The sequence below is a fragment of the Lithobates pipiens genome, unplaced genomic scaffold (genome assembly GCF_037356315.1).
Source record: "Lithobates pipiens isolate NorthernLeopardFrog02 unplaced genomic scaffold, aLitPip1_a1.2 Scaffold_30, whole genome shotgun sequence".
Lineage (NCBI taxonomy): Eukaryota > Metazoa > Chordata > Amphibia > Anura > Ranidae > Lithobates > Lithobates pipiens.
This window is the reverse complement of record NW_027507791.1, coordinates 28941504-28965911: the sequence shown is the minus strand read 5'-3', so window position 1 is coordinate 28965911 and position 24408 is coordinate 28941504. Positions and strand designations below refer to the sequence as shown.

The window sequence follows — 24408 nt, the reverse complement described above, 5'->3', positions numbered from 1 at the left end:
CAAACATCCAGATTATTATGTAAGCATTCTCATAATCTGTCTATATAATAATCATGTTAATGCTTACATTATAATCAGGATGTTTGATGTACAAGTGGATCCTGACGAAGCCTCACTGTAGGCAAAAAAACATGTCGATCCTACAGATACAGCTTCGTGTGATTTTCATTGTATCTGTAGGATCGACATGTTTTTTTGCCTACAGTGAGGCTTCGTCAGGATCCACTTGTACACCAAACATCCTGATTATTATGTAAGCATTCTCATAATCGATTTTATATAATATGTTTGGTCTACAAGTGGATCCTGAAGAAGCCTCAATATAGGTGAAACACGTTGATCCTACAGAGACATGTGTGGGGGTTTTTGTTTATTTTTTTTTCCCCATTATATATATTAGATGTTGGAATCTGCATAAGTTTTAATACAATAAAGTTTTTTTTTTTTTTTTTAAAAGGTATCTCTTAATTACCATCATTCAATCCCATCCATCACTTTATGGGTGCAGGAATAGTATATGTACCCATGTTCATGAGTGTTGCCAAATATATATAATATTATAATATAATATAATATATATTTTTTTTCCTCTCATTTTTATTTAATTTTTTTTTCTTTCCCAGGCTCAGATGAAGCAGAGTAACCCCACAGAAATGGAGCGATCCATGGGAAGATTATCACCGTCTTCCAGAGGTACGCTGGGCAAGGAAGGCAACGCCACCTCCATGAACTTCAAAGAGTTTGGAGCAGTTCATGACCACTGAGCTGGGCTCCTTCACCAAGGTGAGTGACCAGTGATGTATTGAGTCTATATTATTATTATTATTATTATTAGTATTAGTATTTATTAATTATTATTATTATTATTATTATTATTATTATTATTATTATTTTTTTTTTTTTTTTTCTATTTGTGTGTGATATCTGTGAGGGTTTTATTGTCCAGAGCCTTGTCTGATAACTAGAAGAGCTCTAAAGTGGGGCAGAATGGTTGGTTGTGAGTCTATGTGCAAGTGGTGTATCCTCCCAAAATATCTTGAGTTGGGTTTTATCTGTTGGTAACCACCAACCCCTTCCCATGGGCGCTATCGATGCTCTGGCCCTACAGGCGAGGGGATTCTTTGCTTTACTTCATTCAGCTCTTCTCTGGTTGCAAAGCACAATATGCCACCAAAGGTCATTTGTAAGTTCTCTGAATGCGCAGCGCCCATACCTAGCCAAAGGTCCCTGCTGGTCTCCTGGATCAACCCCCTAAGATCCATAACGTCTCACCACTTCAACCTATCTCCTGGTTGATTTGTGTTATGGCTCTAAATGTAACCTGCCTGCCCACAGCATGTATTTGCCTACTGGCTTAGAAATTTTGGCTTGGGCCAGTTGGGCAAACCAAGAGGGTCGCTACTTGGGAGCATCCAATAGTAGCACAACCTACCTTAGGTGGGTTGTGCTAAAGGTCGTTTTTTTGTTTGTTTTGTTTTTTTACAGCCAGTGCAGGTAACTTTAGGCAGCTGACAGCTAGGCCTGTGTTTTGTTGTTGTGTTTTTTGTTTTGGTTGTTGTGGTTGTGGTTGTTGTGGTGGTGGTGGTGGTGGTGGTTGTTGTTGTTGTTGTTGTGTTTGTTGTTGTTGTGTTTGTTTTTGATCTGGGGAGTGGTTTAGAGTAGCAGCGGGTGACTGACATGTTACTTCATCTCTCTCTGGCGCCTCCTTCTGGTTTCCAGAAGGTTCTTGGGGGGGGGGGGGGGGGGTTAGGCTCGGAGAGAGACCTGGGTTGGCATGGTGTGTATCGGGGAGCCCTGTCTAATCCCCCAACTAGGATTGGCAGGGGGGCAGGTCTCCTTCATATACCCAGCGTCAGCCCCGCTGCGGGAGAAGTTGACGGTGTGAAGAACTGAGCGATGGAGTGTTGGGCTCCAACCACAGGCGCACAGCTGGTAAGGGTGATCTTGGGCTTCCATCGTGCCGAATAGGCACAGGAGAAGGTCAAAGCTCAAACAAGACCTTTTTATGACCCACCAAGTCGCCAAAGAACTCCAAATGAGTTTTCTATTCGCACACAGCTGGTAAGGGTGGCCTTGGCCTTGGCTTCCAATCGTGCCGAATAAGCGTCATGTGACCAGGCCTCAGTCGTCTTCTTTGAACAACTTCTACTTCACGTAATTCCTACAAACTTTTTGCAGAAGAGAAAATGGCCTTCATAAGCAAACTTGTACTTGAAAAGATCACTCGGAAAGGACTTGCTGGTGGCATTGTCTCCTTCTTCTCGTTGTGGTTCTCCTTCTTGTTTCCCCCCCCCCCCCCCTTTTTTTTTTTTTTTTTTTTTTCCCTTCTCTTCTCGGAAGAGTGCCAAGTCTGGGCAACTGCAAAAAAATGAATTCTGGGGGTTTTCCAATGGTCAGAGCACCCCTTACTTCAGACTGTAGGACGGGAGGGTTTCCTACATTTTTAATGAGTTGGGTGGACTGACATTCCAGGAAGAAAGATCTTAATTCTGATGGTAGAATAATGACTTAAACGGTAGGATGACTATAATAATAGGTTTGTCGGGGGAGGGGCAGTATAGCTGGTTAAATGGGGATTTACAGTGCGAGTAGCTTCTGAATGGTTACATTCCTGAGCCGTCTATCCTGACAATGGTGGTGGTGGTGGGATGGAGGTTGGAATTTAGACAGCAAGTAAAGTTCTTGGGGTTCTTTTTAGTAAAAGTCATATAGTATAAGCCCTGTCTAGATTTGTTATCCCTACGCTCATTTGTATCTATACACTTTTTTTTTTTTTTTTTTTTTTTTTTTTTTTTTGTTTCTTATGTTTTTCTTGATACTCAATAAAAATGTATTTGATTAAAAGACTAAGAAGGAAGGCACAACATATCTTGCATACCTGGTGCAAGTTAACAACATCTGGCACCATGGGCCTGTTTCTTGGCCTGTTTCTTGGCCTGTTTCTTGGCCTGTTTCTTGCACCATTTATGTTCTCATAAAGATCTACAAGGCTTTCAGGATCGGCACCCAGAACGGGCGTACGTTGGGGACCGGAAACCTTGTCTGATAAAGTGTCTATAATTGATAGTCCTGTGCAATACTTTTTCGTTACGACTCGAAATTCGGACCGAATTTTCGATGTTCGGAGATTCAGATGTAAATGTTTAATGAATCCTGAAATTGTAGTGTGTTTTTTTTTTTTTTTTTTTTTTTTTTAATTTAAAAATTCGAAGTGGAAACGGGGCGGACTGACCATTCGGGCACTGTCCGAGGGCCCCATGCCACTAAGGGGACACATCAGGGTTGCCAGCCTCAATAAAACCAGGGACAGTGTGTAAAAATCCCAAGATTATAGCTGCCCCACCTCTCCAGTACCTATCCTGTGTGTGTGTGTGTGTGTGTGTGTGTGTGTGTGTGTGTGTGTGTGTGTGTGTGTACTGTGTTGCCTCATAATCTCCTCCTATTGCCTGTGGAGCCCCATGAGTTGTCAGTCAGCCCCTGAGTGGAAACCTATTGCAATAAATACAGTAAAGTGTGAAATAAAAGATGATTCCTATTTAAACTGCTGAATAGAATATATTCTATTCTATAAAGAAGCCTAAGTAGGGCGGCACAGTGGTGTAGTGGGTAGCACTCTCGCCTAGCAGTAAAAAGGGTCGCTGGTTTAAATCCCAACCACGACACTACCTGCCTGGAGTTTGCATGTTCTCCCTGTGCCTGCGTGGGTTTCCTCCGGGCACTCCGGTTTCCTCCCACACTCCAAAGACATGCAGGTAGGTTAATTGTCTTCTGTCCAAAACTGGCCCCTAGTATATGAATGGGGAGCTTGGATTGTGGGCTCCTTGAGGGTAGGGACCAATGTGAGTGTGCAATGTACAGGGATAGGCAACAATTGTAGACACTCAGGTTGAACTGGATGGACTGGTGCCTTTATTCAACCTTACTAACTATGTAAGTAGGAATCGTGATATTTCACTTTTTTTCTACATTACTGTATTTATTGCAATAATATAATTCAGATTCGAATTTGATGTCAAAGTAGCGAATATAAAACAAATTCCAAAAACGGGACGAATATGATAAAAACAAAATGATTAACTCAAAACGAATAACAAGACTAGTGATGGACGAACTTCCGACGGGACGTTTCGCGAACGCGAAACGCGAACGGACACAAACGTTCGCGAAAACGACCGTTCGCCGCGGGCTCCATTGACTTCAATGGGAGGCGAATTTCGCAAACCTTTAGGTCGAATTTGCGGCCACGGGGTAATTATTAGGGGGTAGCACGTAGTCCCACCACCTGGACAATAGCATAATACATGTATGAGGTGAATTTGGGATCGATAACTACAAGCATTTTTTTTTTATTTGGGAAATTGTTCTGACAATTCAGGACTATGGAGCTAATGAAGGCAATGGAGGAGAGGGAAGGTCAGGGACCAGGGTAGGCAAACAAGAGGGTGCAGGAGATACAGAGCACTGACAGCAGCACCGTAATACAGAGCACTGACATCAGCACCGTGACATACAGCGCTGACAGCAGCTCCGTGACATACAGCGCTGACAGCAGCTCCGTGACATACAGCGCTGACAGCAGCTCCGTGACATACAGCGCTGACAGCAGCTCCGTGACATACAGCGCTGACAGCAGCTCCGTGACATACAGCGCTGACAGCAGCACCGTGACATACAGCGCTGACAGCAGCTCCGTGACATACAGCGCTGACAGCAGCTCCGTGACATACAGCGCTGACAGCAGCTCCGTGACATACAGCGCTGACAGCAGCTCCGTGACATACAGCGCTGACAGCAGCTCCGTGACATACAGCGCTGACAGCAGCTCCGTGACATACAGCGCTGACAGCAGCACCGTAAGCAGCCCCAGGAGGAAGTCAGCACAGCACAGGGATGGTGTGATCCCCTCATAATAAGAACCCCCAGGAGGAAGTCAGCACAGCACAGGGATGGTGGGAGCCCCTCATAATAAGAACACCCAGGAGGAAGTCAGCACAGCACAGGGATGGTGGGAACCCCTCATAATAAGCAGCCCCAGTAGAAATATGACACCGCTCAACCTCTTCAAAGAGGAGGGTAGGGGCATATAGTACGGTGTGCTTTTTTGGGTCAGGGAAGTGAGCCAAATGAATTAAGAAGGTCTGTGTGCTTGATTCCAAAAATTGTTTATAGACATATACATGGTCTACTGATCACATGTGTTGAATTCCTCCGAGATCCATGCCTCATTCATTTTTAGAAATGTGAGGTAGTTAACACTGTGGTGAGCTAGGCGAGTACGCTTATCGGTCACAATCCCCCCTGCTGCGCTGAACGTCCTTTCGGACAGGACACTGGATGAGGGGCAAGCCAACAGTTCGATTGCAAATTGGGCAAGCTCTGGCCAGAGGTCAAGCCTGCCCACCCAGTAGTCTAGGGGTTCATCACTCCTCAGAGCGTCCACATCGGCCGTTAACCCAATGTAGTCGGACACCTGACGGTCTAGGCGTTCCCTGATGCTGGATCCGGATGACACCTGTCGATGGGTCGGCTGAAAGAATGACCTCATATCCGAAGTCACCAACACATCTTCAAACCGGCCTCTTCTTGCAGGCGCTGTTGGATTGGTACCCGCAAATCCTTCTCTGGGAGTGGGAATTGTTCCTGTGCCAGCGCACGCAAAAGCAGAATGCAGCATTTCTCGAAGCAAGGCCTGGAAGTGCTGCATTCTGACAGCCCTCTGCGACGGCGGTAACATTTCCGCCATTTTGTGTTTGTACCGGGGGTCTAAGTACGTTGCCACCCAGTACTGGTCCTTGACCCTCATGCTTTTTATACGGGGGTCCCTATTAAAACACTGGAGCATGAAGGCCCCCATTTGCACTAAAGTGGAAGCGGTGTGGTGGCCTGGCTCCTGCTCATCATCCAGGATAATGTCGTCCTCTTCATTCTCCTCTCCCCATCCTCGCACAACAGGGATCCCAGAAAGGTTTAAAGCATGCTCTTCTTGCTCCTGCTCATCCGCCCCGGCACCATCCTCCTCTGACTCCTCATCAGACTCCTGTTGTTGACTTGTCTCAGATAGAGTAGCCCCCCCTGGGAATTCATCCAGCATTGCGACTTCCTCATCTTCCCGCTCCTGCTCCTCCACAGCCTGATCAATGACACGACGCAATGCACGCTCCAGAAAGAAGGCATAAGGTACCATGTCACTGATGGCGCCATGGCTGCGACTGACCAGTTTGGTGATCTCCTCAAATGGCCGCAGAAGTCTGCATGTGTCGCGCATGAGCAGCCACTGGCGCGGTGAAAAAAAACCCAGCTCCCCAGAACCGTTTCTTTCGCAGAGTTCATACAGGTAGACGTTAACTGCACGTTTCTGCTGGAGCAGCCTATCAAGCATATAGAAGGTTGAGTTCCATCGCGTCGGGCAATCGCAAATAAGACGTCTGACCGGCAGATGGTGTCGCCGCTGAATGTCAGCAAGGCGAGCCATGGCCGTGTAAGATCTTCTGAAATGGGCCGAGATTTTCCTTGCCTGCCGCAAGATGTCCTGGACCCCAGGGTATTTGACAAGGAATCGCTGCACGACCAAGTTTAAGACGTGTGCCATGCACGGCACGTGCGTGATTTTGCCCTGTTTCAATGCGCTAAGCAGATTGGCACCGTTGTCACACACCACTTTACCAACTGTCAAATTGAGCGGTGTTAGCCACTCATCTGCCTGTGAACGCAAAGCTGAAAGGAGTGCCGGGCCAGTGTGGCTCTTTGCTTCCAGGCACAACAGACGCAGCACGGCATGGCAACGTCTCACCTGGCATGTGGAATAGGTTCTGGGGAGCTTGGGCGGTGCAGTGGAAGAGACGCTAGCAGCGGAAAAGGAGGAGGCAGCTGAGGAGGAGAGGGAGGAGGATGGAGTAGGAGGAGGAGAAGAAGAGTCAGGCCTGCATGCAATCCGTGGCGGTAAAACCAAATCTACACGGGTGCCACGGGTTACATGCTTGACGGCCGTCAGAAGGTTCACCCAGTGGGCAGTAAAACTGATATACCTTCCCTGCCCGTGTTTGCTAGACCACGTGTCTGTGGTCAGATGTATCTTGGCACCGACACTGTGTGCCAGAGATACATTCACTTGCCGCTGAACATGGCCATATAGCTCTGGGATGCCCTTCTCTGAGAAATACTTCCTTCCTGGGACCTTCCATTGTGGTGTTCCAATGGCCACAAATTTGCGAAAGGCCTCCGAGTCCACCAGTTTATATGGCAGTAGTTGGCGGGCTATGAGTTCTGACAAGCCAGCCGCCAACCGTTGGGCAAGAGGGTTATCCGGCGTCATCATTTTTTTACGCTCAAACATTAGGCCCACGGAAGCCTGCCTTTTTGCAGAAAAATGTGAGCTTGGCGTGATGGAAGGTGGAGTGGAGGACAATTGTGAGGAGAGAGGAGAAGGAGAAGTAGAAGACGAGGCTGGACGGTGAGAGCCTGCAGTGTGGCTTTGTGTGTTCCGTTGCTCCCACTGGGCTCGGTGATGGCTGCTCATGTGCCTTCTTAAGGCGGTCGTCCCTAGGTGAGTATTGGGCTTACCGCGACTAACGCGTTGACTGCAAAGATTGCAGATGGCAACGCTATTGTCAGCAGCGGACACGTTAAAAAAAGCCCACACTGCGGAGCCATGTGCCGGTGTCCTGGGAGCGCCAGATGTGACCGTACATGGTCGATGACTCGCTCCTGATACATTTGCAGTCTGCTTTGTCCCTGCTGTGCAATGTAAGTCATTGCTGCTTCTCCTCCCTATCTGCTGGTCCATATCTCCCTCTGAACTCCCCTCCTCTTCCTCTCTTGTGGGCACCCACGTGACATCACTAGACACGTCATCATCAACGTCACCTTCCCCACCGCTATAAGTAGAGTAGGCAGCAACACCGGGGACCAACCTCCTCCTTGGGCTGATCTGGGTACTGGCGTCAGACTGCTGAGTAGCGCTTGTTGCTACCTCCTCTTCCTGATCCAATACCAAGAGTGGCTGCGCATCAGAAATGTCCTCTTGATATGGATCGGAAAATAATTCCAGTGACTCAAGCGGAAGGTATGTGGTGGTGGTGGTGGTGGTCGTGTTGTTGGTGGTAGTGTCTTTGGGGGTGCACATAGCAGAGAGTGAAGAAGAGGGTGCAGATCGAGAGGATGAGGAGGGTGCAGAAGAGTAAGGCTGAGCGAGCCACTCAACCAAGTCTGGTGCATCCTTTAAAGTAATTGAACGCACCTTCTGCAACTTCCCACTTTGGCTCAAGCCTGTTGCTCCTGCCCTACCCCTACCACCCCTGCGGAAGGGCCTGCCTCTTCCTCTGCATGTCATTTTTTAAATGACCCTGTGACAAAACTCTTAGTCCCTATACCGCTGAAGGACTGCTGCAGTATAGGTGAGCGGTCAGCAGTGGTGCACGTCAACCCTATCTATTGTGGACCTATAGCGGTCCTTACAGAACAGCAGACTGTACCGCACTCAAGCCTATGTACCGTAGCACCCTATACCAAGTTACCAGTCCTTATAAGAACTTTTGTGGACCAAGCAGGTTGTGTATTAGTGTTTAGCAGACTGTACGTCAGTCCCTATACCGCTGAAGGACTGCTGCAGTATAGGGCAGCGGTCAGCAGTGGTGCACGTCAACCCTATCTATTGTGGACCTATAGCGGTCCTTACAGAACAGCAGACTGTACCGCACTCAAGCCTATGTACCGTAGCACCCTATACCAAGTTACCAGTCCTTATAAGAACTTTTGTGGACCAAGCAGGTTGTGTATTAGTGTTTAGCAGACTGTACGTCAGTCCCTATACCGCTGAAGGACTGCTGCAGTATAGGGCAGCGGTCAGCAGTGGTGCACGTCAACCCTATCTATTGTGGACCGATAGCGGTCCTTACAGAACAGCAGACTGTACCGCACTCAAGCCTATGTACCGTAGCACCCTATACCAAGTTACCAGTCCTTATAAGAACTTTTGTGGAACAAGCAGGTTGTGTGTTAGTGATTAGCAGACTGTACGTCAGTCCCTATACCGCTGAAGGACTGCTGCAGTATAGGTGAGCGGTCAGCAGTGGTGCACGTCAACCCTATCTATTGTGGACCGATAGCGGTCCTTACAGAACAGCAGACTGTACCGCACTCAAGCCTATGTACCGTAGCACCCTATACCAAGTTACCAGTCCTTATAAGAACTTTTGTGGACCAAGCAGGTTGTGTATTAGTGTTTAGCAGACTGTACGTCAGTCCCTATACCGCTGAAGGACTGCTGCAGTATAGGGCAGCGGTCAGCAGTGGTGCACGTCAACCCTATCTATTGTGGACCGATAGCGGTCCTTACAGAACAGCAGACTGTACCGCACTCAAGCCTATGTACCGTAGCACCCTATACCAAGTTACCAGTCCTTATAAGAACTTTTGTGGACCAAGCAGGTTGTGTATTAGTGTTTAGCAGACTGTACGTCAGTCCCTATACCGCTGAAGGACTGCTGCAGTATAGGGCAGCGGTCAGCAGTGGTGCACGTCAACCCTATCTATTGTGGACCGATAGCGGTCCTTACAGAACAGCAGACTGTACCGCACTCAAGCCTATGTACCGTAGCACCCTATACCAAGTTACCAGTCCTTATAAGAACTTTTGTGGAACAAGCAGGTTGTGTGTTAGTGATTAGCAGACTGTACGTCAGTCCCTATACCGCTGAAGGACTGCTGCAGTATAGGTGAGCGGTCAGCAGTGGTGCACGTCAACCCTATCTATTGTGGACCGATAGCGGTCCTTACAGAACAGCAGACTGTACCGCACTCAAGCCTATGTACCGTAGCACCCTATACCAAGTTACCAGTCCTTATAAGAACTTTTGTGGACCAAGCAGGTTGTGTATTAGTGTTTAGCAGACTGTACGTCAGTCCCTATACCGCTGAAGGACTGCTGCAGTATAGGGCAGCGGTCAGCAGTGGTGCACGTCAACCCTATCTATTGTGGACCGATAGCGGTCCTTACAGAACAGCAGACTGTACCGCACTCAAGCCTATGTACCGTAGCACCCTATACCAAGTTACCAGTCCTTATAAGAACTTTTGTGGACCAAGCAGGTTGTGTATTAGTGTTTAGCAGACTGTACGTCAGTCCCTATACCGCTGAAGGACTGCTGCAGTATAGGGCAGCGGTCAGCAGTGGTGCACGTCAACCCTATCTATTGTGGACCGATAGCGGTCCTTACAGAACAGCAGACTGTACCGCACTCAAGCCTATGTACCGTAGCACCCTATACCAAGTTACCAGTCCTTATAAGAACTTTTGTGGAACAAGCAGGTTGTGTGTTAGTGATTAGCAGACTGTACGTCAGTCCCTATACCGCTGAAGGACTGCTGCAGTATAGGTGAGCGGTCAGCAGTGGTGCACGTCAACCCTATCTATTGTGGACCGATAGCGGTCCTTACAGAACAGCAGACTGTACCGCACTCAAGCCTATGTACCGTAGCACCCTATACCAAGTTACCAGTCCTTATAAGAACTTTTGTGGACCAAGCAGGTTGTGTATTAGTGTTTAGCAGACTGTACGTCAGTCCCTATACCGCTGAAGGACTGCTGCAGTATAGGGCAGCGGTCAGCAGTGGTGCACGTCAACCCTATCTATTGTGGACCGATAGCGGTCCTTACAGAACAGCAGACTGTACCGCACTCAAGCCTATGTACCGTAGCACCCTATACCAAGTTACCAGTCCTTATAAGAACTTTTGTGGACCAAGCAGGTTGTGTATTAGTGTTTAGCAGACTGTACGTCAGTCCCTATACCGCTGAAGGACTGCTGCAGTATAGGGCAGCGGTCAGCAGTGGTGCACGTCAACCCTATCTATTGTGGACCGATAGCGGTCCTTACAGAACAGCAGACTGTACCGCACTCAAGCCTATGTACCGTAGCACCCTATACCAAGTTACCAGTCCTTATAAGAACTTTTGTGGAACAAGCAGGTTGTGTGTTAGTGATTAGCAGACTGTACGTCAGTCCCTATACCGCTGAAGGACTGCTGCAGTATAGGTGAGCGGTCAGCAGTGGTGCACGTCAACCCTATCTATTGTGGACCGATAGCGGTCCTTACAGAACAGCAGACTGTACCGCACTCAAGCCTATGTACCGTAGCACCCTATACCAAGTTACCAGTCCTTATAAGAACTTTTGTGGACCAAGCAGGTTGTGTATTAGTGTTTAGCAGACTGTACGTCAGTCCCTATACCGCTGAAGGACTGCTGCAGTATAGGGCAGCGGTCAGCAGTGGTGCACGTCAACCCTATCTATTGTGGACCGATAGCGGTCCTTACAGAACAGCAGACTGTACCGCACTCAAGCCTATGTACCGTAGCACCCTATACCAAGTTACCAGTCCTTATAAGAACTTTTGTGGAACAAGCAGGTTGTGTGTTAGTGATTAGCAGACTGTACGTCAGTCCCTATACCGCTGAAGGACTGCTGCAGTATAGGTGAGCGGTCAGCAGTGGTGCACGTCAACCCTATCTATTGTGGACCGATAGCGGTCCTTACAGAACAGCAGACTGTACCGCACTCAAGCCTATGTACCGTAGCACCCTATACCAAGTTACCAGTCCTTATAAGAACTTTTGTGGAACAAGTGAGTTGTGAATGTTTAGCAGACTGCAGCAGAAGGGCAGCAGTCAAGTATAATATCCTTTCTATATTTGGAAGAAAGAATATTATACATGTACAAGCCTATTACTGTACCACTGATACCAGTCCTGAAAAGAACCTTTGTGGAACTAATAATAACAGCAAGTCTTTAAAATTACCCTCACTGCCTGACAACACTGCTTCCTTCCTGTCCCTATACAAATTGGCAAAAAAAGAGAACGATTAGTGGTTACTGGAACAGCTCTTTTGTGGACCTTGATAGTAACAGCTAATGATGATGATGATGATGATGATGATGATGATGAAAGACTAATCTGGCTGTCCCTGTAGCATACACCGTCCTTTCCCTTTCTCTAAACTAACAAAAGACACTCAGGCTGCTGCAAGAATCAGCAGCACAGCAAACCTATCAACACCTAACACCTATACCAGTCCTGAAAAGAACTTTTGTGTACCAAATAGCTAGTGGTTTATCTCTCCCTACTCCACACAGGAACCTGTCCCTATCTTAACAGAAGAAAGAATGTAAAATGGCCACCGGATCGGGTGTATTTATAGGTTAGGGGGAATGTCCAAGTGTCCATGTGCTGTCATGTCTCAATTGGCTGTCCTGTATCACATGATAAACGTGTCACCAAAGGTTAAAGTTCTTGTATACATTAAACACGTAAGTCCGCCGCGGCGAACGACGGAAAAAGGCGTTCGAACGTGCGGACCGCGAATGTCGGAAATTCGCCGCGAAACGACCGCCGGGCGAACCGTTCGGCCATCACTAAACAAGACGCGTTTCTTCCATCGTACACTTCTCTAATGATTTTATAATATTTCTTTTGTCTTCTGTGGTGGGTTGTGTGTGTTTTTTTTTTTTCTTATGTATGGTTTTTTGATGACGCCCTGTCTCCTTTTCCCTCACCCTTCATCCCCAAGAACCAGAAGGACCCGCAGGGGATCTTGAGGAAGATAATGAAGTCTGTAGACGGTGGGGTCGATGGAAAGCAGGATGGAGAACTTGACTTTCAAGAGTTTCTCAACCTCATCGGTGGGATGATGGTGGCCTGTCACGAGGCCTTGATGAAGTGCCCACCAACGCAGAAGGTATCCTATCTTCTACCTATCCTATCTTCTACCTATCCTATCTTCTACCTATCCTATCTTCTACCTATCCTATCTTCTACCTATCCTATCTTCTACCTATCCTATCTTCTACCTGCCTATTTTAACCTTTTTCCCGCCTCTGAAGCCTTTCCCGCCTCGGCTCCATCAACAGCCAAACTTGTTGCTTGGCAGTATTTTGCGTGTTTTGATGCGATGAATCATCCTGGTTTGCAGATCACACCGGATGTGTGCTGAGAAACTCTGCAAAAGCCAACAGCCAGAGCGTACGGGGTGGAGATTTTTTTTTTTTTTTTTAAAGGAACAGACCGTACCTCGAATGAAAGCAGAATGCCATTTTAAGGCAGCACCAGATTTAAGGAAAAGATCCTCTTCCTTGCGTTTTAAGAAAGTATATATCGGGAGATGCTTACCGGCTTTTCTCCTGGGGATATCAATGTAGAATTTGCCAGCATTTTCTTAGAGGGTCTGTCTATTTTCTCACGGATAAGTGATCTAGTTTTTACGTTTTTGGCGTTTGTATTCAATGTGTGCAAAGGGATCACACAAATACTAATGTGTAACCTTTTAAGTATTGATGGCTATAGATGAAAATAATATTAAAAAACCTAACTAAAGATGTTGTTGCGCAACAGTTCCGTCTGCTTTCACGACGTGGCGGATGATCTCCAGAAGCATGCATGATGGCACGCTCTGATCCAAGTCGTAACTGTAGTGTATAGGGCTTGTCTGTAAGGCAAGGCCAACCCCCCCCCCCCCCCCCCATTGGCGGAAAATGATCTTCTTCTAAGTAAAATGTCACATTCCTGAAAGATTAGTGAGCTTGCTGGTCCCTATTGTCCATTTTACAATGACATTCCTATAGCATGAAGGCATTTAAGGTAAATAGACTTTGGAGGTTTTCTTGAATATTGTGAGACGCCCTTTAAAATAAGGAAATATGCCTAGTCTAAAAATCAGATGTGACGTTCAACGAGAAGGCCTGGCTCACTATTGCCATTAAAGTTCCTCCCAAAGCCGTTTGGGGTAGATCCTAACCCCAGTTCCTCCACACCAAACTGGCTCACAACTGCCATTTCAATTAATCCCAATGGTGTTCCGTAGGGTTGAGGTCGGGGCTCTACAGGACACTCTAGTTCCTCCACACCAAATTGGTCAAACCATGTCTATTTATTTTATTATTTTTTTTGGGGAGCTGGCCCTGCTCCTCTAGGAGGGCTTTCCCACAAGATTTTGGAGGGTGTCTGTGAGAATTTGTGCACATTTTGTGAGGTTAGATACTGATAGTGGATAAAAAGATCTGGCTTGTACGTTGAGCCTCACGTTGGGCACCAAAAAAAAGACCTGTCTCGCAGTTGGCATTCCAATTCATCCCAAAGATGTTAGTAGGGTTGAGGTCAGGACACTCACGTTCCTCCACACTAAACTGGTCAAACCTTGTCTTTTAAGTAGCTGGCTCCACTCTTCTAGAAGATTTTGAAGGGTGTCTATGAGAATTTGTGACGTTGGATCCTGATGGTGGATGAAAAGATCTGGTTCGCACATTAAACCTCCATGTTGTGCACCAAAAAGAGACCTGTCTCACAATCGGCATTCCAATTCATCCCAAAAGTGTTTAGTAGGGTTGATATAGGGCTTTGTGCAGGAAACCTGGAGTTCCTCCACACCAAGCTGGTCACACCATGTCTTTTATGAGAGAGAGAGAGATATGCCTTGCCTCCAAAAGGGCCTTCACCAAACTGTAACCATAAGGAAGCCTGTAAATGTATAAAACCGCTTTACTAAACCCTTATTTCTCCAGAGGAACCTCTAAAATTTTCAGGCCACGGGGAACCTTTAATAAAACCAACGAATTGGTGGTCCATGGCAAAATTGCCTTTACGTTGGTGGCCAGTGTGAAGGATCCAACCCCTACAGAGGGCAAAAAAGATAATTGGTGCCATGCTTTACTCAACCTTTATTTCTCCAGAGGAACCCCTAAAATTTTCAGGTCACGGGGAACCTTTACTAAAACCAACGAATTGGAGGTCCATGGCAAAATTGCCTTTATGTTTGTGGCCAGTGTGAAGGATCCAACCCATACAGAGGGCAAAAAAAAGATAATTGGAGTCATGCTGCTGGCTCTGCCAAGTGGTGTCGGTCTTGGAACTGGGTAGACGCCACCAAATAGGTCAATCAACCACAGCTCAAGTAGGCCAGCCTCTCTCACCCAGGGTTCCAAGGTCTTTGTATGATGTAGCATTAAGGTTCCCCTTCATTGGAAACACTTGAACCTCCATCTGGAGTGGGGTTCACGTTTTTATTTATTTATTTTTCCTTGTTGTGTTTTACGATCTCCACCAATGTGGTCTTGTTGGAAGCTCTGAGAGCATCTAAATCCACTTTGTGACTGTACATGTGCTGTATCTTTTCCCCCCAGAACCCCGTCCCTGCCACAAAACCAACAGACATAGAAACTGCCATGGAAAGCATCGTTCGCATCTACCAACACTATGCCGGCAAGAAAGGCGCAAAAGATCAGATGGATTACACAGAGTTTGAGGGATTTATGAAGACGGAACTCAACTCGTTCACCACTGTACGTACCTTGGCTGTAATATCTTCCAGATGGTCTCCTCGAATTTGCTGCATGTGGTTTTTTTTTTTTTGTCTTTTTCTGGGTAGACTCTGAGAAAAGGAACTTTGACCAATTTTGTTTTGGTAGTTTAAGAAAACGGGTGCAATTCACCAACCCCACCATTAGATGGTGAATTTTATTTTATCCAACCCCTTCTTTCGTCCCCAGCCTGGCGTTCCCTGGATTTCAGGTTCTTTCAATCGTGGGATCTCAGCACCACATGTGGGCGTTGACTATGCAAATACAGCCTGCCTAGGAACGCCCGCTCCTCCCAGACTCCCCACCCAGCAAGGGTGATATTTGCATAACCCCCTCCCACTGCTTGCACCCAGCGCTGAGGGCTTCTTGAGAGGAGTACTGAGGTTAGGTGATGTGTTTTCAGGAAGTTATGTAAAGCATCCTGCCAGCCCCTCCCACCAGCCATGATCTGCCTTCATTGCATAGAGAAGAACCGGTGACTTCACCAGGACTAAAATAAGGTCTCATTAACAAGTTTATGGGGTGGGGAGGAGAAATAAGACATAAGACTTACATCGACACAGCTCTAGAATTGCATAAAAGCAGTGCAAGTCCTGGTATTGGCCTCAAGGTCCCGGTACAGCTGGGGGGAGGGAGAAGCGGTACAAGGAGATATTAAGTTTGGGTGCTGACAAAGAAGCATGGCAAAGAGGGGAGAGCAGAGTAACAGCAGTTGGCTCCGGTTGGGGGCTTGTCCGGGATGACCTGGGCTTACAGGAAGTGGGTTGAATGATGCTGGCCAACAGACTGAGGACATCTAGTGGCAGAAGAAAGTAGTGACCCTCCAGTTCCTGAAGCAGACGGTAGACTACAGATCATGTGGGAATCAAATGTGCACAGATAAGAGGTGGAGTGTAAAGAGTGCGAATCACGTCCCTTTTTTTTTTTTTTAATCTATATTTTCTGTTACCTCCTGTAGAATCAGAAGGACCCAAACATCGTCCGTCGGTTGATGGAGTCGGTGGACGGCAGCACGGACGGGAAACAGGACAAACTGATGAATTTCCAGGAGTTCATGAACCTGATCGGCGGGATAATGGTGGCCTGCCACGCTGCGTTTGTCAGTCACATCAAGAGGGTCTGAGGGCGCCGGAGGCGAGTGCCGCACTGTTCATCCATTCCACGTTCTGCTGTCAATGTTTTTTGCTTGTTCTCGTTTCTTCTAATAAAAGTTTAAACAATACAAATATTCACTTAGTCTGGTGACTGGAGAAGACGCAATGTGGGTAATGGGGGGGGGGGGGGGGGATGGTGTGTGCATACATGAGTGTCAGAACTTGGTGGGCCAGTCCACCCCAAGAGCGATATTTGCATAGTAGGTGGAGTCTGGTTGGCTGAGACATTTCCTGGCTTCCTAAAGCCTTTTGGGGCCTTCAGCAAGACAAGAGCGTCCCACTACAGAGCCGTACCCAATGAAGGACACCCTGACCCATGAACCATTTTACAGCCTTAACTGCTGGAGCTCCCCCTATAGACCAGAGCCATTATTACATTTCCACTAATAGCAGGATTATTCACCAGTAGCCTTGGTATAGCTTAAAGCTGAATTCTGGATTTAGGCAAACTCTACTCTTGCAGTGTGGGGGAGGGGGGGGGGCCTTCCTCCGTACTGCAAAGGCCAAATGCCGGTTTAGTCCAGGAATAAGGTGTTACTGGCCCTATCCCTCACATCGGCATTCTTCTACTCCTGGCTGAAGCCCTGGGCTGTGGGAGGTCCCTCTGCGTCGTTGTGTACCTTCAACCCTTCATTGTGTTTGGCCTTGTGGTTGGGGCTCAAAGGAACCTTCAGAAAGGATTCTGCCCTCTACTGGGGTCATGTGGATGGATGACACCAGAGCCGGGGGGGGGGGGGGGGGGGAGGGAAAATCAGTAGGGGGGGGGCCCCATTGCAAGGGTAGATTTTTGTCCTATACCTGGAATTTAAGATAGTAAAACCAGCTTTATTTTCAGTCCCGCTGTACACCAAGGTCCCGTTAGAGTAGCCCCCACCCATTACGTTGGGGGTCCTCAGAAGAGTGGCCCCCCTCTTAGGTCGGGGGGGGCCCTCAGATCGGGGAAGGGCCATGGGGAAACTATAAAATCTGGCGGGGGGAGGGGGGGGAAGCAATGCCCTCGATCCAAGCCTATTGGAGATCACACCATTGATCTACAGATGAATAAAAAACGAAATGCAACAAAACCAGTCATGTTGTTACATTGTATCTCCTCAGTGACACCTGCAGAGGATGTGCAAGTGTCGTCCCACCAAGGGGCGGGAACGGCGGTGGAGGGGGAGGAGCTGAATGTGGGCGATGCACCCTGAAAAAGTCAGTTTCTGGGACGCACCCCCCCCCCCCTACTTTTAATATCCTTAAGGGGTATATAGGCCATAAAACCAAATATGAAAGTCTCTTGTGTGAATTGCAAATTTTTAGCTGTGATTATATATCCATTATCTTTATTTTATTATTAATATTCATTTACATTCACTAACAGACAAATTTGAAGGGAAATTCCAGTACCTATAATTTTATAACAATATTAATAATTATTATTAATTAAAAAAAGGTTATTGATATTGTTATAAAATTATAGGTATTGGAATTTACTTTCAAATTTGGCTGTTAGTGAACGTAACAAATTAACCTTTTTTTTTTTTTTTTTTTTTTTTTTATTAATTTGTTACGTTCACTAACAGCCACATTTGAAGAGAAATTCCAATACCTATAATTTTATAACAATATCAATAACCTTTTTTTATTAATAATAATAATAATAATTTATTAATAATTATTATTAATAAAAAAAAGGTTATTGATATTGTTATAAAATTATAGGTACTGGAATTTCCTTTCAAATGTGGCTGTTAGTGAACGTAACAAAATAATAATAATTATTAATAAATAATAATAAAAAAGTTAATTTGTTACATTCACTAACAGACAAATTTGAAAAGAAATTCCAGTACCTATAATTTTATAACAATATCAATAACCTTTTTTTATTAATAATAATAATAATAATAATAATTATTAATATTGTTATAAAATTATAGGTACTGGAATTTCTTTTCAAATTTGGCTGTTAGTGAATGTAACAAATTAACCTTTTTTTTTTATTAATAATTATTAATTTGTTACGTTCACTAACGGCCACATTTGAAGAGAAATTCCAATACCTATAATTTTATAACAATATCAACCTTTTTTTTTTATTAATAATTATTATTAATATTGTTATAAAATTATAGGTACTGGAATTTCCTTTCAAATGTGGCTGTTAGTGAACGTAACAAAATAATAATAATTATTAATAAATAATAATAAAAAAATTAATTTGTTACATTCACTAACAGACAAATTTGAAAAGAAATTCCAGTACCTATAATTTTATAACAATATCAATAACCTTTTTTTTATTAATAATAATAATAATTATTATTATTATTAATATTGTTATAAAATTATAGGTACTGGAATTTTTTTTTTCAAATTTGTCTGTTAGTGAATGTAACAAATTAACTTTTTATTTTTAAATTTTATTATTTATTAATAATTATTATTATTTTGTTGCGTTCACTAACAGCCACATTTGAAAGGAAATTCCAGTACCTACAATTTAATAGTTAATAACTATTATAGGGTTTTTTTTTTTTTTTTTTTTTTTATGACTTTCTAATAAACGATAATAATGGTTAATAAACCAAATAATTTTATAATAGAAATTATCCAAATGTTTCGTTTTCGGATTTTCATTCTATTTGAATTTTTGCTCTTTTTCGAATTTAAATTTCTTAGAAAATTTTATTTTCTGAAAAATTAAACGGTTTTTCATTCATTGGGATGTTTCCTAATGACCGAATATGGCTGAAATTTGCCGAAAAAAAAACAATTTTAGAACTAAACAAATTGCACATGCCTAGCTATCACATAGGGGTCTCTGGGAAAGTGTACAGTTTTTTTTTTTTTTTTTTTGTTTTTTTTTTTTTTTTGTTTTTTTTTTTTTTACACTTGAGCACTGAACACCCAACCCCCCCCCCACAAACATTGAGCCTGCCCCGCCCCCATGTACTATTGGAAAAACGTGTACTCCTCTAGGGAGAGGACTTTAACATGGGTAGGTGGCCATACAAAATATACAAAATTACATCAAAAAATAATAGTTAATTTAATGATAATAGTTAAAAATTGATAATAAGTACAATATACATTTCATGTATTTACAAACCAAAAATAACACGTGTGTGTGTGTATATAGTTAGTCCTGTTACATTATATACTTCCTCCGTCCAACTGTGTGACAACACCCCACAGTGGACAGAAGGCAGCAACCCATGTACTAAACGCATGCATTGAGAATATATAATTTTTTTTTTATTTATTTTTTTAACTGAAAATATATTTTTTTTTGATAAATCATATGACATAAAAGCTCGCAACTACCCTTATTTTATTCTCCAGGGTCTCTGCTTTCGAAAACGACATATGTACTGTTTGGGGGGGGGGGGGGTTTTAACTCATCCACAGGCCTAAAAATGTGGAAAAAAAAATAATTAATAAAATGCAAAAGTTTCCCTGGCTGTGTAAAGGGTTAAAAAAAAATGTAAAATAATTGAAGTGAGGCGTCCTCTTTAATTCGAATATTTGGCGGGAAGCAAAAAAAAAAAAACTATACATGTTTGTTTAAAAAACAAACAAAAAAAAAAATATAAATAAAAATTAAAATATAAATTAAAATAAAAAAAAAAAAAAAAATATATATATATATATATAAATATAGATCACCTGTATAGAGGTATCAGTACAGAGCTGGGTGTGTCCACACAAGGGATATAATATACATAAAGGGGGTGGGGAGAGGTGGGGAGAGGAGGGTCTGACCAGATTTCAGATCATATAAAAGTCTCCTCACACCTGTACCCAGCATAGTGTGTGCCGTCACATCGATCGCCATGGTAAGTTATATTACCTACAGAGGGTTTATATTACCCGTCCTCACCCATCATCATTGTGTCCTCTTCTCCCCATCCCCAGACTGCAATCCCCAAACCCACCATCAGACTGTCCTGTCTTCTGATCTTCCTGAGTCTCTTCTCTGCCTACAGCACCAAGGTGAGCACCTACCTTTCCTCATTATACAGGGGGAGTACCTACCTTTCCTCATTATACAGGGGGAGTACCTACCTATCCTCATTACCAGGGCAAGCACTTGCCTATCCTCATTACCAGGACAAGCACTTACCTCTCCTCATTACCAGGATGAGTACCTACCTCTCCTCATTACCAGGGGGAGTACCTACATCTCCTCATTACTTGTGGGTAATGGCGTGTGGTGGGGGGCTCGAGCGATTTTGGGGGGGGGGGGGGCATAGAAATTAGTGTGTGACTGTGGGGGGAGGGGACAGTAAAGTGTTGGTATCCTCTGGTATAGAGACTGATGTGATTGGCTCAGTGATCCCTGTACAGCGCTGCGGTATATGTCAGCGCTATATAAATGAATAATAATAATGATATTAGTGGATGGGGAGGTTGGAGATCAGATGATGGAACCCCCTCATATGTCTGTACAGAAGACTGACAACCCGTGTTTGCAGAGCAGTATACAGAGGTTGGTGGAAGGATTTACAAGCATTGCAAAGAGGGAAGGAAATACGGAAACCATGAATGTAAATGAGCTGAAGGAATATCTGAAGCTGAATACTCCGGAGACCCTCAAAGTAAGAAAGTTATTACATTATAATATGGGACCCCCAAGTGTCAGGGTGTCATTGTTTTGGGACCCCCAAGTGTCAGGGTGCCATTGTTCTGGGACCCCCAAGTGTCAGGGTGCCATTGTTCTGAGACCCCCAAGTGTCAGGGTGTCATTGTTCTGGGACCCCCAAGTGTCGGGGTGCCATTATTCTGGGACCCCCAAGTGTCGGGGTGCCATTGTTCTGGGACCCCCAAGTGTCAGGGTGCCATTGTTCTGAGACCCCCAAGTGTCAGGGTGTCATTGTTCTGGGACCCCCAAGTGTCAGGGTGTCATTGTTCTGGGACCCCCAAGTGTCAGGGTGTCATTGTTCTGGGACCCCCAAGTGTCAGGGTGTCATTGTTCTGGGCCCCCAAGTGTCAGGGTGTCATTGTTCTGGGACCCCCAAGTGTCAGGATGTCATTGTTCTGGGACCCCCAAGTGTCAGGGTGTCATTGTTCTGGGGCCCTCAAGTGTCAGTGTGTCATTGTTCTGGGACCCCCAAGTGTCAGGGTGCCATTGTTCTGGGACCCCAAGTGTCAGGATGTCATTGTTCTGGGACCCCCAAGTGTCAGGGTGTCATTGTTCTGGGGCCCTCAAGTGTCAGTGTGTCATTGTTCTGGGACCCCCAAGTGTCAGGGTGCCATTGTTCTGGGACCCCAAGTGTCAGGATGTCATTGTTCTGGGACCCCCAAGTGTCAGGGTGTCATTGTTCTGGGGCCCTCAAGTGTCAGGGTGTCATTGTTCTGGGACCCCCAAGTGTCAGGATGTCATTGTTCTGGGACCCCCAAGTGTCAGGGTGTCATTGTTCTGGGGCCCTCAAGTGTCAGTGTGTCATTGTTCTGGGACCCCCAAGTGTCAGGGTGCCATTGTTCTGGGACCCCAAGTGTCAGGGTGTCATTGTTCTGGGACCCCCAAGTGTCAGGATGTCATTGTTCTGGGACCCCCAAGTGTCAGGATGTCATTGTTCTGGGGTCCCAGGTGAACTCTTCAGCAGAGAAGCCCCCTTTCTATGTTGGGGTCCCCAGGCTCGGTGAATGAAGAGAATACAATGTAACGTTGTGTATTCAGTAGGTTGGAGAAGCGATACTTTCTGTGTGTTTGGTGATGTTCCTGTGATTCGCTCTTCAGAGGTGGAATTCTCTCCCGTTTCTGTGTCTCTCCTCAGGGTCAGGATCCGGATTTTGTTCAGAGGACTTTCCAATCTTTGGATGAAAACCGAGACGGGGAATTAGAATACGGCGAATTGTCGAGGTTTCAGATGGAATACATCGTCGCCGCATACCATCGGAAGTACAGACCCCAAAAGTGAGGCCGGCTACGGGAAGGTGGCGCCACGTCTCTCCCGGCAACAACCGAATCCGCCGAATAAAATACAAAGGAATGAAAAATGAATGAAAATTTACGAATTCATTAAAGCAGAACTAAAGGCAAAACCTTTATTTTTTTGGGGGGATACAATAAGGGGTGGGGGGGAGGGGCTAGAACCTATCAGGGAGATTTCCCTTCACTTCCTGTCCCATAACCAAAACAGGAACTGAGAGGAAATCCCCCGGTGTCCCCACTGGAAGATTTCCCCTTTATTACGTTTCTGGTGACAACCCAAAAATTTGGGATGATGGTCACCGGGGGGGAACATAGAGGAGGGATCTCCATAACGGGGAAGATCCATTCTCACACAGAGATTGCTTTCAGTGAGACCATACACCGTCCAATCTGATTGTACAACCTTCTCAGAGGTTTGTGGTGGCCGGTCTTCTTCTCATCGTGACGGGAGGAGTAATTATCAGATTATTGGGAGTGAACTTTGTGAAATGTCAGGAAGACGCCCCTCCCCCCCACCCTCCATTGATGGAAAGTTCAATCACCATATAATTATTATTTCCAGAGGGTGAGATCGGGGAGATTGAATGACAACCGACTCTCAGTTCTGAAATCCGAAACCCTCATTTTAATCTTCTGGTAACATCGTGAGATTAAAGTCCACCGATTACCGATAATAGCAGAATAATTGGGGGAACTTCAATGTGGTGAAGATTAACCCTTTCATAGCTGAACGTTAAACATTAAGGCGGCTTTGGCATGTGTTAGTAAATCCGCACAGATCACTGATAGGTATATTTATATCAAAAATTGAGCTGCCTTTCCTCCAGAAAACCTGCATGGACATTCGTTCGGTGCAAATCGAAGATTCTTTAGGCTCTTTTGTCTCTTCTACATAAATGTTCTTTAATCATGGGCTGTAATATCATATAATGGCCACTAGATGGAGAAGAGGAGTCCAAGGATATCATAGGTCTATGTAAGGAGATACAATGTAACAATTCTAGCGAACACTAGAGGGAGTCAGAAAAGAAATGTGAATGTTTTGTTGTTCTGGGACCCCCAAGTGTCAGCGTGTCATTGTTCTGGGGCCCCCAAGTGTCAGGTTGTCCTTGTTCTGGAACCCCTAAGTGTCAGGGTGTCATTGTTCTGGACCCCCCAAGTGTCAGGGTCTCATTGTTCTGGACCCCCCAAGTGTCAGGGTCTCATTTTTCTGGACCCCCCAAGTGTCAGGGTGTCATTGTTCTGGACCCCCCAAGTGTCAGGGTGTCATTGTTCTGGGACTCCCAAGTGTCAGGGTCTCATTGTTCTGGGACCCTCAAGTGTCAGGGTGTCATTGTTCTGGGATCCCCCAAGTGTCAGAGTGTCATTTTTCTGGGACCCCCCAAGTGTCAGGGTGTCATTGTTCTGGGACCCCCAAGTGTCAGGGTGTCATTGTTCTGGGACCCCCAAGTGTCAGGGTGTCATTTTTCTGGGACCCCCCAAGTGTCAGGGTGTCATTGTTCTGGGACCCCCAAGTGTCAGGGTGTCATTTTTCTGGGATCCCCCAAGTGTCAGGGTGTCATTGTTCTGGGATCCCCCAAGTGTCAGGGTGTCATTTTTCTGGGACCCCCAAGTGTCAGGGTGTCATTTTTCTGGGATCCCCCAAGTGTCAGGGTGTCATTGTTCTGGGACCCCCAAGTGTCAGGGTGTCATTGTTCTGGGACCCCCCAAGTGTCAGGGCGTCATTGTTCTGGTTCCCCCAAGTGTCAGGGTGCCATTGTTCTGGGACCCCCCAAGTGTCAGGGTGTCATTGTTCTGGGACCCCCAAGTGTCAGGGTGTCATTTTTCTGGGACCCCCCAAGTGTCAGGGTGTCATTGTTCTGGACCCCCCAAGTGTCAGGGTGTCATTGTTCTGGACCCCCCAAGTGTCAGGGTGTCATTGTTCTGGGACCCCCCAAGTGTCAGGGTGTCATTGTTCTGGTTCCCCCAAGTGTCAGGGTGTCATTGTTC

General features: G+C 45.6%; 1 protein-coding gene and 1 pseudogene across 4 annotated transcripts in view; both read left to right on the top strand.

Moving 5' to 3' along the window:
• Nucleotides 1-16574, top strand: part of LOC143942528 (uncharacterized) — a 19497-nt pseudogene extending 2923 nt beyond the window's left edge. Inside the window, exons 2-5 of the transcript XR_013264799.1 lie at nt 624-783; nt 12567-12734; nt 15172-15330; nt 16307-16574. The product of XR_013264799.1 is annotated as an uncharacterized LOC143942528 (transcript). The remainder of the gene's footprint in view (nt 1-623; nt 784-12566; nt 12735-15171; nt 15331-16306) is intronic.
• Nucleotides 16575-20228: 3654 nt separating this feature from the next.
• Nucleotides 20229-23585, top strand: LOC143942531 (protein S100-G-like). 3 transcript variants are annotated; one of them, XM_077463852.1, is made up of 4 exons: nt 20229-20320; nt 20400-20477; nt 20939-21082; nt 22262-23585. In XM_077463852.1, the coding sequence occupies exons 1-4, from the start codon at nt 20318-20320 to the stop codon at nt 22403-22405; spliced, it is 369 nt and encodes a 122-aa protein (XP_077319978.1). In that variant the 5' UTR covers nt 20229-20317; the 3' UTR covers nt 22406-23585. The 3 variants fall into 3 exon arrangements, with proteins under 3 accessions (XP_077319978.1, XP_077319979.1, XP_077319977.1); XM_077463853.1 differs by having other exon boundaries at nt 20231-20320; nt 20960-21082; nt 22262-23584; XM_077463851.1 differs by having other exon boundaries at nt 20236-20320; nt 20936-21082; nt 22262-23575.
• Nucleotides 23586-24408: the final 823 nt, after the last annotated feature.

Coding starts and splice junctions, on each gene's coding strand:
- LOC143942531 (XM_077463851.1), top strand. Junction 20,478..20,935: donor TCTCTGCCTACAGCACCAAG/GTGAGCACCTAC, acceptor ATGTCTGTACAG/AAGACTGACAACCCGTGTTT. Junction 21,083..22,261: donor ATACTCCGGAGACCCTCAAA/GTAAGAAAGTTA, acceptor GTCTCTCCTCAG/GGTCAGGATCCGGATTTTGT.